Raw genomic sequence first — 16,977 nt, forward strand, 5'->3', positions numbered from 1 at the left:
CTTGCCGCAACTGTAGAAAGCCCTCACACAGAAACGAAGACCCAAGACAGCCAAAAATTAAATAAATAAATAAATTTATTTATTTAAAAAAAAATTTTATACCTAAATACTTGGACACAGCCATTAGTTCAAAGGAGGTTGTCCCTAAAGGTACATGGCACTGAGATTGAACTTGAATTCCAAATTTCTTTATTCCAATCTTGTTTGTATAATGTTAAAAATTACTAAGTTATCATTATTTAATATTAATACACCCAACTTGTAAGGTGATTTATAGCACCAAAATACATGGCTACAAAATTTCAAACAACACACACCATAAGATGTAACAAAAAATTGGGGGCTTCCCTGGTGGCGCAGTGGTTCAGAATCCGCCTGCCAATGCAGGGGACACGGGTTCGAGCCCTGGTCCGGGAGGATCCCACATGCCGCGGAGCAACTAAGCCCGTGCGCCACAACTACTGAGCCTGCGCTCTAGAGCCCGTGAGCCACAGCTACTGAGCCCGTGTGCCACAACTGCTGAAGCCTGCACGCCTGGAGCCTGTGCTCCGCAACGGGAGAAGCCACCACAATTAGAAGCCCTCAGCAACTAGAGAAAGCCCGCGCAGAGCCATGGAAGACCCAACGCAGCCAATCAATCAATCAATAAGTTAAAAATTTGGAACATAGAAGAAGAAGGAGATGTGCCAGGACCTTTCAATCAGGTGGTTTCTGTAATTGCATACTACATTTAGCTGTGAGTTTTCTGGCGGAGGCAAAATAGGAACCACGTTAAGTTATTTAGGCATCTGGAATGAAATAACTTCTGCAATACTCCATTTGCATTCAAGGACGTTGACCAGTGGTGTAGGGGATTTTTCTTTCTTTGTTTTGGTAAGAGATAGGAAAATACTATTCTAATGGATGTTTCTTTTTTGTTTTTGGCCTCGCCCCATGGATGGCATGTGGGATCTTAGTTCCTACCGGGGATGGAACCCATACCCCCTGCAGTGGAAGCGCAGAGTCTTAACCACTGGACCTTCAGGGAAGTCCCTGGATGTTTCTTTTAAGGGCCTTCTATGTATTTTAATAGAATGTAAGCCTTGAAGTTGTCTCTGGAGGCGCTGAGATCTTAGATTCTAATTATTTTTTGTTTACCTGGTTAACTTCATTCAGGGAGAACTTTGGGGGAAAGGCTGGTCAACATCTCCCTTGATGTTCCCAAACCTAGTGAGCGTCAGAATTTTCTGGGAAGCTTTAAAAAATAAAGATTCCTGGGTCCCACTGTGTAGACCAGGGGTCCCCAACCCCCGGTCCTCGGACCAGTATCTGTCTGCAGTCTGTTAGGAACCGGGCCGCACAGCAGGATGTGAGCCTCGGGCGAACAAGTGAAGCTTCATCTGCCGCTCCCCATCGCTCCCCATCGCTCGCATTACTGCCTGAACCAACCCCGCCCACCCCGTCCGTGGAAAAATTGTCTTCCACAAAACCGGTCCCTGGTGCCAAAAAGGTTGGGGACCGATGGTGTAGACTCCCCTCAGTAGATGTGAAGTGGGATGTAGAGATCTATTTATATTTTTAAAACCTGAGGGGACCTGACGACCAACTTGTTTGGGAACCATTGCCTCATCCTTGCCAATGTCAGTTTCCCCCTGAGTTATTGGTTAGCTGGGTCAATTTCTGGTCTGAAGTTTAGATGCCAATTCCAAGGGTCAAGGTTAACAATGTTCTGTGAACGTTCAGGAAATTGACCTGTATTCCTGTCTGCAGATTAAAGTCAGAGAACCTTTGAACAGGGACGGTTTTTCCCTTGGGGTGGGGTGAGGCTGCTTCAGAACTGTTTAAACTGTTTGACAAGTATTTGGTTAAAACCCCCATCTCTGTCAAAAGAGTGGCAATACAATTTATCATCCAGACTGGAACACTGTTGAAAATGAAATGGGGTGCTTTTGATAATTAAGCTGGGAAAATCTGTTGCCGTCCTGGGCAAACCAGGGTGTCTTGTAGTCCTACTCATAAAACATTTCTGCATATAATTTTTTAACTAAGCCAGTGGTCACAAGCACATTTGCATGAAGGGGTTCGGAGACAACATAAAAGAGTTTTGACTCGAGGGTGAGGTAGTGGAAAAATTAACAGCTGCAAGAAAGATGCTAAATGGCAGCTGGTCCCAGGTTTCTGTGTTGGGGGCAGTAGAGCATGGTGAGAACTAACAAAATGGAGAGTGTCTGCCTCAGCTAAAGGGGGCAGAGTAATTTAAATTTTGAAAAGCCAAGATTGTAGACTGGATTCATTTCATGGGCCTCCACCAGCTTTCAATCTTGAGCTTAGGGAGGAACCCAATCTGGCTGTCAATCAAACACGTAATTTTAAGTGGAAGTGCCTTTGGACAAGTCCTCTAGGGGAAGCCAGCCTCAGAATGGCTGTCGTAGAGGCTGAATTGTCGACCCCTCGAATGGGTCTGCTTCTCTCAGCTGCCGTTAGGGAATATCTGACAAATGCAGTCACCTTAATCTCAACAGAGCTAGGGCTCAGTGGTTGTTTCTTGGCAGTAACTGGGCAGTTGAGTCAGAGGCTATGTTTAAATTCCTTTGTTGTTCCCCATTGTTTTCCAGATAAAGTACAGTCTTGTTAAAAAGAAAATGACAGAACTCTTACAGCCTGGCCTATTTTTACATCTCCAGACTCCTCCCCTTCCTCTCCCTTCACTTCCTATGTTTTATCTATGCCAGTCCACGTGCTATTCCTGTAAGTTGGCATGCTCTTTTCTGCCTCCTGTGGTGCCTTTGCACAGTTTTAAGCAATGCCTCCTCCAGGGAGCCTTCCCTGATTCCACCTTTAGGCTCCCATTGCCTCTTTACTTGTTTCTAGCATCAGCTGGTGTACATACCTGTCTGCCCCAGGAGACTGTGAACTTGACAGTGTGCTCTGCCTGAATCATTTCATGTAATCTTCACAACAGCCTTTCGATGCCTGGACTGTTTGTTTATCACCCCTGTTTCATAGGTGAGAAGAGTGAGGCACACAGAGGTGAAACATCCCCCCCCAAGGGTACTTAGCTCACAAGCACCAGAGACGGGACTTGAACCCTGGTCATCTAACTTCAGTAGCCACATCTTAATAAGCTACACTGTCTTTGAGAACGGACTTAAGGAATGTCTATCTGATGAGTGAATGAATGAAAGACAGAGGTAACAGAGGAGGGATAAAATAGGTATATGCCATAATACAGAGGGAGAAAGTCATCTTTTCATTTGCTGTGGCCAGTGGGTATGCATCCAGTTTTGTATAAAAGAAATATTTAGTTATTTAGATGTAAATCGAAGAAAGTGGGAGAGCCACGTCATAGTCCTATTCTGCGCCACTTAGAAGTGAAATTCTATGAACCTTCTTTTGTGTTTAGAAGTCTGACGGCAGTGCACAGGCTTTAATGATGCAGTATAGGGTGGATGTACAGATTGGCCTCTGAGCAAAGTGTCTGCCTGCGGGGGCAAAGGGTGAGAGAGACATGAGTGAATTCTGCAGAAGATGGCAGATTGTTCATTAGCGGACATTGTGCCTAACCCCATTTATTCTCAGGCATCGAGAGTGGTGTGATCAAGTTGTATGGTCTCTGGGGAAGAAAGCTGGAAGAGGGTTTTTGAGAATGTCCATTGAACTAATTAATGGGCCTGTCTCTTTGGAGGAGAGTATAGGACTTGTTTTAGAAACTGAAGCTGACTCCATTCTGAGCCGGTTCTGATGGAATTTGACAGTCAGGAGGAAATCAGAACAGACAGCGGGGCATACTGGGTTAGGTGGACGGACCTCTGAGCCCCACAGCCCGCCACTCACCAGCTGTCAACCCCTGTTCCTCCACTTCCTTCTCCATGATGATGCAAATAATGTTGGCTACCTGATAGTATCTCAGGAGGACTGGGAAATTAACCCTTGCCAAACAAACTGTGTTTGACCATAATTAGCACTCATTAACTGATAAATACTGCTATGATTGTGATGAATAGTTAGTGTGCAGTAAGGATTGGAGTCCTCCATTCATGATGGGAACTAACCAGAGTTGGAGACACAGGCCTTCCATCCTGAGGGCTTTTCAGTTCTGACTTGAGTATTTTATAAGGGGAGGTGTTACTGGGCCCCAGCTCAGCACAGACCAATGGAGATGGTTGTCTGACGGATGGCGAGTGGCACCCAGGCCTTGGCAGGAGTTTGCGACACTCCAGTTCCCTGTGTTGAAGGCCACAACAGATGAGTCTGCTTAATTCTGGACTTCTCTTTGGCTCTGACAGTTGGGTTTGGAGCCTCTGCTTGTGGCATTGTGGTAAAGCAGAAGGGGAATGGAATTTGGAATGAGGGGATCTGGTTTCAAGTTCAGGCTCCAACCTTTAGCTGTGTGAACTTGAGTCAGTCACAGCTTTTCCGAGTTTCAATTTCCTCATCTGTAAAATTATCTTACATGTTGGTGGTGAGGTCATCATCGTTATTATCTCAACTAGAAGAATGTACGTGAAAGAGCTTTGTAAAAGGCAAATCCCATAATTTGTTTAAATCCATTTTCCCCCCAGAAATAGACAGCTCATAAAAGAATGTGGACTTTATTTATGTGTGATTCCATCTGAGTCCCACCTGATGATGTTGTCTTATAACTTTCTGAGATTTCCTTTGGCTCCCCATTAATTTGGCTTAAAAAAAAGAATCAGACCAAAAGATAGGATGGCCAGGCCTTGATTACTCAGACTCAGGGCTCTTAAGACTGGTTCTAACTTGTCCAGGATCTGTCGGGATGTACTTAGCAGAAATGCCTCACCTCCAAGATAGTTTGAACCAAATGCTGGAAATTCCAGCGTTCTTAGCAGCTGAGCATATGAAAGTAAAAGGGAATTTCTCTTTTCATTTTCTCAAGCTTTCTGCACTCCACCGCCCCCATCTCCTCATTTTAGTTTTGTGAGTGTTGACAGTCCAGGATAGCAATGCTGGGGAAAGTGATTATTTGATTCCTTTTGATATAGTCATTTTTTTAAAGGATGGAATGAAGCAGCATGATTACATATTTAACAACCGCTAGATATTTTGGATTCAGTCACTCATCGGACAAATATTTATTGAGCACCTACTATGTGCCAGTCACTGCTAGGCACTGGGGATACCACAGTGCAAAAGGCAGACAAATCCTGCTCTCACACACCTTACTGTTTAGTAGGCTCTCAAGCATTATGTAAACAAACCCACAGAATCGATTTACAAACCTAATTGACAAGTGCCGTGAAGAAGAGAGTGTATGAAAATGTTGACAGGGTGGGGGGTGGTGCAGGGGGAAGGTTGACAAGGGATCTAACTTAGATTGGAGGGTTCAGGAAAGTCTTCTGTGAGAAGGGTCATTTAAGCCAAGAAGTTAATCAGGTAGTGGCTACAGCAGGTGCTAAGGCCCTGAGGCGGGAAAGAAGTAAGGAAGGCCCCTGCAGCTAGAGCTTAGTAGGGGAATGACACAGTCCTGAGGAACTTCATTAGTGATTCTGGATTTTATCCAAGGGGACTTCTCTTTAAGACCATGAGAGTTGGTCATGATAAATGAGTTCAATCAGGCTGTTCTCCCTGGAGACGGAGTTTGCCAACCCAGAACCATGGCTCATCCCAAATAAAGTGATGCTTAGGGCCATTTGTAAAACAAGGGGTCTGTGTTGTTCTTTAGAAAAAGCGAAATATACATGAAGTCACACCAGGTCAGTCTTCTCGGGAAGACGGGCAGAAAGTGAGAGGGATTTGTCTTCATGGCACATACCGGGTGACTCAGAACTAACTCCCCGAAGTCAACTGAAAGGAGTGCGGCCTACGCTCGCCTGTATAAAATATCTTTTCCCAGTGGCTGCATTAGAAGAAGATCCGGACCTTGGATTGGGGGCTTTTGTTTTCTAAAGGCCAGATCTCTGGTAAACAGATGATGGGAAAGCCAGAAAGGAAGGTTAGGAGGTCAGGATCTCTGCACTGGTTTCCACATCCTGCTACATTCCAGGAGAGTTTTGCCTGATAGAGTCATAGCATGTCTGAACCGGAAGGAACCTCAAGGATCAAGTCATCCACCCCTTATTTTGTGGGGGTAGCGCACTGATGGGGGGGGATGGTCATGACAGCAGCCATCACACTAGCCCACCTCAGAAGGGTCAGTGTTTTCCGTTTGGCGACGGCTGATTGGAAACTGGCTGCTGAAAACTGCATCAGATACGGAGGCTCAGCACATAAGCCTTGTGTCCTGATTTGATGTCTTGAAAGGCCTCTTACCTGTGGTTCAGCCTTACGGAGACCCTCAAATGTTCGTAAGATCTTCTTCACTGGGCTCCCAGGGGTCAAGGGCCTTCTCCAAGGTGAGGCCAGAACCCTGTGGGTGCTGGGAGTCTGGGCGTACTCTGCTCCTGGAGGGCTTGGACTTCTCATCAAGGAAGGTCTTCTAATGTCAAAGTCATGGACTGACCTTGGGATGATGGTCCTATTTTTAGTATACCTTGGTTTAGAAAATACCTAATAGTAAAAAACATCTCTGAGGTTAGTACTACTTCAAAATGAGTTCATACTTTGTTCATCACAATAGTATCTGTATTCACTTGAAAGATAGTTGTACCTCTCCACGTGAAGCTTGATATTTATTCAGGTCACATGTAATGCTCAGTAGGCAGATGAATTTGATGACCCACTGCAGTCATTGGCTGGCTTCCCCCAAGCATTTGTTGCCCATAAATTTGGAACCACTGGTTTTAGAAGCATTGGCCTGTAGAAAATCAGCCACCCAAAGGGGCTAACCCTAATAGTCAGTTTCCTGGCTGGGAGGAAATGAACCAGTATAAACCTATGCTGTTGTATTTTAAAATATTCCTTGTTGCTTTTTTCAATTACAAAAGTAATTCAAGCTCATTGTATAAACCAAAAACATTACAGAAATGTAATACTGTGAACAGTTTGGTATGCAGTGTCTCAATTTTTTTCTGTGTGTAAATAGCATATTAATTGTTAAGATTTTTATAGAAATAGGATGTTTCTGTACATAATGTTCTCTAAGTGTGTGTTTTTTTAAATTGGTGACTTATTTTAGGAAAGCAGCAAGAGACAGTGGGAAGAACATTGGGTCTGCTTTAGGGTTTGAGTCCTGGCTCTGTATTATACTATTGATAGTTGGATGACTAGTAATACAGTAATATATCAGTTGGGTGATCCCAGGTAAGTCACAGATCTTTCTAAACCTCAGTTTCTTGGTCTCTAAAATGGGGACCAATATGGCGACTGATACTAGCCTTCCTTTTTCACAAGGTTATTGTAAGGATCCAATGAGATGGTATATAGAAAAGAACTCATTGTAAACCATAATGTATTACATAACCATAAAGGATCATTATTATTGAAACTTATGATTTTAGGCTTCTTTCCTTTTTTTAAATGCTTTGATCCACATTAGTGAATACTTAATCCAGTGGTAACTTACCCAGTGGTTTCCTTGGAGACAGATGGTAACTAAGCCAGCTCTCTCCTTTTTTCCAGGTCACTCCCGGAAGCAAGGCTGCTACAGCTAATTTATGTGTTGGAGATGTAATCACAGCCATCGATGGGGAAAATACCAGCAATATGACGCACTTGGAAGCTCAGAACAAAATCAAGGGCTGCACAGACAACATGACTCTCACAGTAACCAGGTGAGGCCCGTGGAAACACTCGCTCATTTCTGGTCGACTGGAAGCTGCTTGTGGGCAGGGTCTACCTCACCTATTTCAGGATCCCCTACCCACCCAGCTCAGTGCCTTGTACGGTGTAGGCAGGCAGAAGGTCTGTGGAATTGAAATTTCAGGTTGCTCACTTTCTAATTTTCACAGTGCTCCTCATAGTGTGGGCATCTTTCTCTAAGATATTTGCATTTTCATTTGACCTAACACAACTAACCAAAACTTTGAGGTAGTGAAATCGGTATAATGAAATGAAAACCGTCTTGTACACTTCAGAGCCCTACCCCCATGGGAGGTGCACCATTTTATTACTATCCCCTCAAAAGCACATTTATCCCTCATTCTTGTCTCCATTTCTATCTCAGTCCACATCTTCTCCTTCAAGACATTCATTCATTACAGATTAATTGATTTTTTTGATCCATTTACCAACACATTGAATAGCTCCATCTTGTATATATCTGGCCCTGTGCTGGGCACTCTGACAATATAAGGATAAGTACAAATATTCTTTACCCGTAAGAGTGAAAAAATGCTACACTAATGAAAACTGAGACAAGACCTAGAGAGTTGCTGTGTGAATGGTACAAGGAAATCCTCTCCAAGCTCAGAAAAGGAGGCATCAATTTTGTTTGGTCCAGACACACTTCACGAACAAGTTGGTTATCTGGTCTGGATCGGGAACACGGGATGAGATAGAGGAGCTCACCCCGTCCTGAGCAGAGGTGGGGTGGCATCAGGCACGCTCAGGAGCACGGAGGAGGCCGGTGTGGCTGGGTCAGCGGTACAGAGCGCAGTGGGGGAGGATGAGGCTGGAAGAATGACAGCAGCTTGGGAAATCCCTCAGGGCTGAGCGCACACAGCCATCAGACATGATGTCATGAGGTTGGTGCTTCCGAAAATCACACACTGATAGCAAAATGGAGGGGAAGGCGGGGGCAGAGTGCTAGTTCGGAGGCTAGCAGCCGGGCAAGAGGGGACACTTTCCCACTCCGTTTTTAGTATATATTATTTATTTAGCATGCATGAAACAACAGCTTTGTCAATCTGTTGCAGATCTGAACAGAAAATCTGGTCTCCTCTGGTGACAGAGGAAGGGAAACGTCACCCATACAGGATGAATTTAGCCTCTGAACCCCAAGTAAGTACTTGCCCACCATGGCCCTTGCTCTCAGCACCCAGAGGCCTTTCTGCTTTTGACACAGCTGGGCACACTCGCGTTTTTCCTGCCCTGGAGGCAGGGGATAGGACGCAGTGGGAGGGCCCTCCGCTGACACTGCTGGGACCTGGCTCTTGTTTGGTTCTTCCCGTAAGGGAACTGCGGGAGGAAGGGGCTGGAAAACCCCAGGGCAGTGACGCCAGGGCCTGGGCTGGACACAGCGGGTAGGAAGGGGATACGGGAAGCGGGCGGAAGCTTTCCTGTGCAGAATAGGGTGGCAGAACCACGGCAAAATAGGGGTGCTGACTCAGCTCATTATGGATTGCAGATGCAAATGAATCATGCCAGGGACGAAAAGAAGTTTGGGTCCTGAGGCCTAGAGCCTAGAGGAACTACAAGGAAATTTAGTAGTAAACCCAGACATTCCCCGCCCCACCCCGGGTCCCGGGTCCTACTGCCTGGTTTCCAAGAGCCTTAGGATGGGAATCTCTAGTTTTCTTACAGTGAGATCTTAAAATTACTAAAATAAAGTGGTAGTTCATATTGGAAAATGTGATAGGGAGTCAATGCACAATTTGTTGGCCAAATAGAATTTCCTGGACGGGAGACTGTCCTGAGATCCCATATTTGTACATAATAGATTATAAGTGATGGTATTTCTTCTTTAACTACATCTCCTAAATTATCTACAATGAATGGGTAGTCTTTAGAAACAAGGGGAGAAACGTAGAGAAGAATGTTTAGAACATTCTTGTAAAATTCCTCACACCTGATATGCTACTTTTCACAAAGTGTGTCTCTTGGATAAATTAATGAGTTGTTAGTGGTATGTTAGTAGTTAAGTCGATAATGGCTTTTGTAAACTTCTTTTAGACTGGTTTGTGATTGTTATACATTTAGCCCCAATTGAAGATGTGAACTTTAATTTCTTTTTTCAAAATTTGGGACACTGTTTCATTTTTATGGTGTATTGAGATATAATCAAAAGACAACATATAGCTAGTTATCTTTTATACCTAAAACAGAAACTTGTATGAAATTGAACTCACTGGGTACATTAGTGTGGGTAAATTGAGTGGTTGTATGTGAATGGTATTTTCTCAAATGTCTTCCATTAAAATGCCAGAAATGCAATCCCACAAAATTTTTCCCATTAATATAATAAAAATAATACTTAGTCCTAAGAGTCACTTTAAGGATCATTTTGCATCTGGCATTTCAAAACTGACATGACCATATTATTCTGTACAGCCCCTCTAAGGAAAGTTCATGAAATGGCATTCAGTCTATAAGCTGGCAGTTGTGCAAACTAATTTAAAACATGCCACAGTCAATTCCAATTTCCTAGGGAGTTCTCAGCCATTTCATTAAATTTACTATAAATGTTGTTTTAATGTGTTAAGTCCTTATATGTTTTATAATATATAAGGAATGATTTTGTTTTAATGTGGTCTATCTAAAATCCTAGTTTTCACTTCAGTAAGGCAATGCTTACATTTTAGTTATACTTTTTATATGTATTATACTTGAATTTTCATCTTAAACATATAATCTGAGTACCTATATTAATCTTTTGAAGGTAGTTTTCTTCAGATTAAAAAAAAATCTCCAACACTTTAACATCTAACTTGACTATACATTTCTTTTGATTCCAGTAATTCTTTGTTCATATGAAAAACTTCCCACCTCTCATTTTTCCAAAATCTTCCACTTCCAGTCATTCTCAAATAGAGGAATGAGTAAGAGCAGAGTTCATCTGTAATTAAAGGATTTGTTCATTCATGTAAGGCTAGCCCACACCCCAGCTTATCTGAGGTCAGTGTAGTTACACACCTAGTTTATATTTCCTCATTATTGAGTTTCCTTGGAGACATAAATACAAAGCCCAAACAATGACATCATCCCTTCCAAAAGGCAGGCCCTGAATTAACTGCCTGACTTCTGGAAAGACCAGTATTCACATGGGGTTAGATATACTCCTTTTATATACAAAACAGATACATTCTTAGGAGATTCTCTATAAAGTAAAAAATCAGAATTTCCAACCTGCATTTTCTACTGACTTCCATTCTAACTGAAAATGTGTTTCTATGGAAGGAGAAGGGAATGACACTGGTTGACTGTCTGCTGTGTGCTGGGCACTGTGCAATGGCTAAGAAAGAAGTATAACTTGCCCAAAGCCGAGCAGGAAGCGACAGGGAAAAAACTGAGCCAAGACAGAAATATGAGGGCTCTTCCCTGGTGCTCAGCATCCTAAGATGCTCCTAAGGAATTGCTGTGGGGAAGGAGACAGGAGGAAAGAATTGCAATCCCGGCTGCCGCTGTCCACCTGCCCCACAGAGCTGCAAGGTAGCCACTGACGGGGGCCCGAGTCCCAGGCCACCCTTCGGGAAGTCTGCTGCCGTTAATGACCACTTCTTATTCCTTGGGGTAGTTGTGCCGTAGAACGTACTTAACCATTCTTTGATTACTGCTGAAGTTATTTTCTTAACTAATTATACTTCCCCTTTGGTGAACAAGCTGTGTGTACTGAGCTTTTGTCCAACGTGGATAAAGTCAGCTCAACGTAATGTATACAGTAAAACCGCACTGATTCCGACTTGTTGAAGAGGGAGACTATCTGAATCGTCATAAACACATTTTCATGTTGTCTTTTAAGTCAGTACACAGTGAATTAAGCTGGTGGTTTTCATCATCGTTTTCTAAGAAAGTGTGGAAGACTTGAAGGTTTAGTGAAGAAAGAGAGAAAAAAAAAAAAAAAGGGAAGAGCAGTCGTTCTGGGCCTGGGTGTTAACAAGGAGTCCAGGATTCAGAAGGATTTCTGGGAGACCCAGAAAATAGGACGCACATCGAGTTTAGTAGGCTGCACAGAGTACGCTCTCCCCTGGGAGCAGGGTTTGAACCAGAACACCCATGCGGAAAGCATCTTGCTAACTGAGTCATCAGAAAAGCCGTGATTTTTTTCAAAAAGCGCATGTTAGTTTAAGAAGTTTTCAGGGGTGTTCTTAAAGTAGCTCCTAGGTGTTGCAGCTGTAGTGGTCACCCTCCCAAGTCCTGGCAGTCCAGCGTGGAGGTGGAGGGCGCTTCCTCAGATTACAGGAAGAGGGCAGTGAGCACAGGAACTCGAAGTCCTTTCCTGCAGCTCCCCCCGGGCCCCGCTCTGTAGCAGGTATCCCCCAGCCTTCCACCTGATCAGCCTTGGCCTTCTCCCACACAAAACACCAGATCAGTCATTCCCCGTAGCCCCTTCTGCCAGCGCACTGAGGCTTCTCTGCCTAGTCAGCAGCTGCTTCACTGGTGACACAACAACCCTCTTATCTTGCTTCTCTAAACCGCTCCTTCCTGGGGAATTCGTCTCCACCTTTAATCATCTCCTGCTCCGCACTGAAGTGATGCCAGTTCCTCTCTTCCTGGTACTTAATCCCTCTGGAAATGTGCCCTGAAAGGGTGTTTCAGCTCTGACTTGGATCCTGACAGCCCAGGGCATCAGGGGGTGTCCTGCCCAGGGGTACCCAGCAGGAGATCAGGCTCTGCTGGGCCTCAGGGAAGAACCAGGAGGCAGAGCTGGCAGATGAAACTGCACACGTGCCCGGCTCGTGCAACGTCCTGGGTCTTGCCCTGTGTCAGGTGGGTTTGTCAGAGCCCCTCAGCTAGTTTGGCATTGAGCCAGGGCCATCATAGCTCATTGGAACACCTCTCTCTCCCTGGCACTCAGCCTGTACCGTCCATCGAGGGGTGCATATTGGACACCCCCGATTTCTCCTCTGATCTCTGCCCGCAGGAGGTCCTACACATAGGAAGCGCCCACAACCGGAGTGCCATGCCCTTTACCGCCTCACCTGCCTCCAGCCCTGCCCCCAGGGTCATCACAAACCAGTACAACAACCCAGCTGGCCTCTACTCCTCTGAAAACATCTCCAACTTCAACAATGCCTTGGAGTCAAAGACGGCAGCCAGTGGGCAGGAGACGAATGGCAGAGCGTAAGTAGGCCCATGAAGTCCGCTCTGGGCCAGTCCTGGAAGAGGCTTTTCACACCAGGACAGGCTCATGCAGGCAGCGGGCAGAAGGTTCAGCCACTAGCCCTGGGAGAAAAATGTCTACTTTAGCACAGTTCTTTCTGTGTTCATTTTCCTCATCTCTAAAAAGGGGGTAATACCACCTGCCTTGTAGGGCTGTTGTAAAATAAGAAGTAACCTGTAAAATGCCAGTACCGTGTCTGACACACCAACTGAGTATTCACCGAGACCTATGTTATTATTATCCTGGTTTCCGTGGTCACTGTCTTCTTCTAAGTGACCATTTTCCTTCCTTGACGGCTCTGCTGCTTCCCAAGAAACTGTTCAGTTTTCATAGTTTGGGCTTTCTGCTTATGACCACCATTTGGTCTGAGCAAGGGAAGAGTACCTGAATGCAGTTTTTGGTGAAGCAGTGTTTGCCTTTTTCCCTCAAGTGGCCCAGTAGAAATAATAGAAAGAAGTCCATGAGGATGTAAATGTGTGTCTGTTAGAACAGGTTCAGATCTGGGGCAGAGGCAGAGGTGGGCTTGCCCAGGGGAGAGGAAGGGTTGCAGGTGGCCGGGGTGGAGAGGTCTAAGCATCTTGCTTAGGGCTGGGGAGGCCTGTCGCCTTTGGCCACAGCTGCCTCTAAGTCTTTATCCAAAGGATCCTCTGCATCTTCCCAGCAGAGGGGGCCCAGAGTCGGCTCTCTCCCACTTTGAAGATGAATCCACAAACACTGGGAATCCCACAGCCCATGGTAGAGAACTGGGTTTGAGGACAGAGAGTAAGAGATGGGATCAGTTGTCTGTGGTGGAAAACGGGAGGGACTAGGGCACGAGTTACCACCTCACATGCCCAAAGGTGGCAGGGAAGATAAGGACTCAAGGACAGAGCTCTGAGTGCAGACAAGGAGGAGGAGAGCGACCCCTGGCAGCTGGACAGTGCATGCCCCGTCCAGAGGGGGAACCACTCCTTGGCTCCAGCCAGACACCACATGCAGGCCTAGGATTCCCATTTCTGATGATTCATTTCATCAAACCAGAAGTCAGAAAGCTTTTCATCTGAAATCCCCCGATTTTTAGATGTTGCTGACAGTCAGACTTGTTGGAAAATACCATGTGCTCCAAACTTGTCTGATCTCGGAGGATCTTTTCCGCTTGGAACCCTCGGTTCTTTTCTTTTTTAACTGAAGTATAGTTGATTTACAATCTTATGTTAGTTTCAGGTATTTATATGTATAAAGTGATTTGGTTTTTTATATGTGTGTGTGTATATATATATTTTTTTTTTTTTCAGATTCTCTTCCATTATAGGTTATTACAAGATACTGAATATAGTTCCCTGTGCTATACAGTAAATCTTTGTTGTTTATTTATTTTATATATGGTGGTGTGTATCTGTTCTGTACTCTTAATTTATCCCTCCCCCCCTTTCCCCTTTGGTAACCATAAATTTGTTTTCTGTGTCTATGACTGTTTCTGTTTTGTAAATAGATTCATTTGTATTATTTTTCAGATTCCACATGTAAGTGATATCATATAATATTTGTCTGACTTACTTCACTTAGTATGATATTATCTAGGTCCATCCATGTTGCTGCAAATGGCACTATTTCATTCTTTTTTATGGCTAAGTAATATTCAGGGGTGGGTGGCTGGGTGTGTGTGTGTGTGTGTGTGTGTGTGTGTGTGTGTGTGTCACATCTTCTTAAACCAAACGTCTGTTGATGGGCACTTGGGTTGTTTCCATGTCTTGGCTATTGTAAATACTGCTGCAATGAACACTGGGGTACATGTATCTTTTCGAATTCGAGTTTTCATCTTTTCTAGATATATGCCCAGGAGTGGGATTGCTGGATCATATGGTAGCTCTATTTTTAGTTTTTTAAGGAACCTCCACTATTCTCCACAGTGGCTACACTAATTTACATTCCCACCAACAGTGTAGGAGGGTTCTCTTTTCTCCACACCCTCTGCAGCATTTGTTCTTTGTAGACTTTTTTTTTTTTAATTTTTTTAAAATTTACTTATTTTTGGCTGCATTGGGTCTTTTTGTTGTTGGGTCTTCGTTGCTGCATGCGGGCTTTCTCTAGTTGCAGTGAGCGGGGTGAGCAGGGTCTACTCTTCATTGCGGTGCACGGGCTTCTCATTGTGGTGGCTTCTCTTGTTGCAGAGCTTGGGCTCTAGAGCACAGGCTTCAGTAGTTGTGGTGCATGGGCTTAGTTGCTCCGCGGCATGTGGGATCTTCCTGGACCAGGGCTTGAACCCGTGTCCCCTGCACTGGCAGGTGGATTCTCAACCACTGCGCCACCAGGGAAGTCCCTCTTTGTAGACTTTCTGATGATGGCCATTCTAACTGGTGTGAGATGATGCCTCATTGTAGTTTTGATTTGCATTTCTCTAATAATTAATGATGTTAAGCATCCATTCATGTGCCTGTTGGCCATATGTATGTTGTCTTTGGAGAAATGTCTATTTAGGTCTTCTGCCCATTTTTTGATTGGGTTGTTTTTGATATTAAGTTGTATGAGCTGTTTGCATATTTTGGGAAGTAACCCCTTGTCAGTCGTATTGCTTGCAAATATTTTCTCCCAGTCTGTAGGTTGTCTTTTTGTTTCATTTAGGGTTGGAATCCTCAGTTCTTATACTAGTTCTGAAGCCAATTTTGCTGTTCAATTTCTTCTCAATTCACCTTTAACAAGACTCTGCCCAGCTGTTAGGGTGATTAAATGGCAAACCCGCTGCTGCAGATGCAGTTTAGGACAGGTTAAGGCACAAGAGGTTCCAAACTACTTAAATGTTTGGAAAGAGCTATTGTGGGGAGCCCCCTGATCTCTCGAGAGCCCCTTGATCATACTGTGCACATAGTCCTTCTCCCCGAAAAAGGGAGGCAGGTATTTTGGGCACCTGCTGCATGCAGGTCTCTGTGCCCAGCACTGAGACGGCCTTGCAATTTCCTTTTAAGCTTCGCAGGGCCTAGCAGGGGAGACCTTCTGCCGTGTGACTTTGGCTTTATAAGATGTTAAAGGTCGCCAGCATTTATTGTAGTAACCAAGGCAAAATGGCTACTAATGCTTCTTCGTCCTTCAATTCTGAGTCCTGCCAGGCCCCTACTGGCTTGAGATGATGATGATGCCCTTCACGGTGACTGTGGGGCCTATGGGGTACCTGAGAAAGAGCGCCATGCTGGGCCCCCCTAAGCTTCCACGGACATACCCCGAAGGGAAGCTTTCTCCCAAGCAGCTCAGTGGGGAGTTGAGTGGTGGAAACACCGAGAGCCATGATCCCCATTCTTTGCTGCTTTTGTGCTGGGGGAGGCTGAGAACGTGACCCTCTTTTACTGTCCCAGAGTGGAATGTTCCATGATCTGGATTTAATAACCCAGGAAATGACACATCCTTAATTGAAAGGCTGCTATGCATTGGCAGAAATATGTGCCAGGGAAGTATTTTTAGTATGGCCTTGGCCGTTATTCTTTTATTAATGTCTTCTTTCTTCTTCTCTCCTGCTCCCCGCCTGTTCCCTCCCTCCAATCTGAAACAATTGAATCTCTACTGTCTGGACACTGTGCGAGCCTTTCCTGCAGCCCCTCTCCCCGCCTGTGGCAGACTTTCTTGGCTACAGCAGCCTCTGAGTCTTTATCACAAGTCTCCTTCCAGATTTTCTCAGCAGAGGGGTCCCAGCTTCGGCTCCATCCCAAACTCTTTGAAGATGAATCCAGCAACAGTGGGAATACCGGCAACCCCTGGCAGAGGAAATGCCCTGTGTGTGGGTCTCTGCTTACTGGTCTGTTCCTAGAGAGGCCGATTGTGCATATCAGTGAAGGAAGATTCTTGTGCAAACCCAGCAGCTACCAGGTCATGTTGCCGCTCTGTCAGCAGAAGTCACAAGCGCTCACCCGCCACTGTTTAGTCTGTGAAATTCGCTGAGGTTACAGAATTGGCTCACTTCATACTTTGCATCTGAGGTCATCACGGATACCCTGGGGCACACTCTGAGTTTCTTTGTCGCATGCCCTTCAAAGCAGCCTGGTGTGTGTGTGGCTATCTGTCTTGTAGGATTTCCCAGGGCCCCATCCCCGTCAGACAAGAACACAGAGAGCATTGCCACTGCCAAATTCAACGGGGAAGGCAGGCAAGAG

At 45.0% G+C, this 16,977-nt stretch overlaps 1 protein-coding gene across 1 annotated transcript in view; it reads left to right on the forward strand.

Annotated features, from left to right (window-relative positions):
• The window catches only part of PDLIM1 (PDZ and LIM domain 1), a 47,812-nt gene that overhangs the window by 8,702 nt on the left and 22,133 nt on the right, over positions 1-16,977 (forward strand). The window contains exons 2-4 of the mRNA XM_057530484.1: positions 7,501-7,652; positions 8,736-8,820; positions 12,620-12,819. Coding sequence (XP_057386467.1) covers positions 7,501-7,652; positions 8,736-8,820; positions 12,620-12,819 — 437 coding nt within the window. The remainder of the gene's footprint in view (positions 1-7,500; positions 7,653-8,735; positions 8,821-12,619; positions 12,820-16,977) is intronic.

This window comes from Balaenoptera acutorostrata, chromosome 16, assembly GCF_949987535.1.
Source record: "Balaenoptera acutorostrata chromosome 16, mBalAcu1.1, whole genome shotgun sequence".
Taxonomy (NCBI): domain Eukaryota; kingdom Metazoa; phylum Chordata; class Mammalia; order Artiodactyla; family Balaenopteridae; genus Balaenoptera; species Balaenoptera acutorostrata.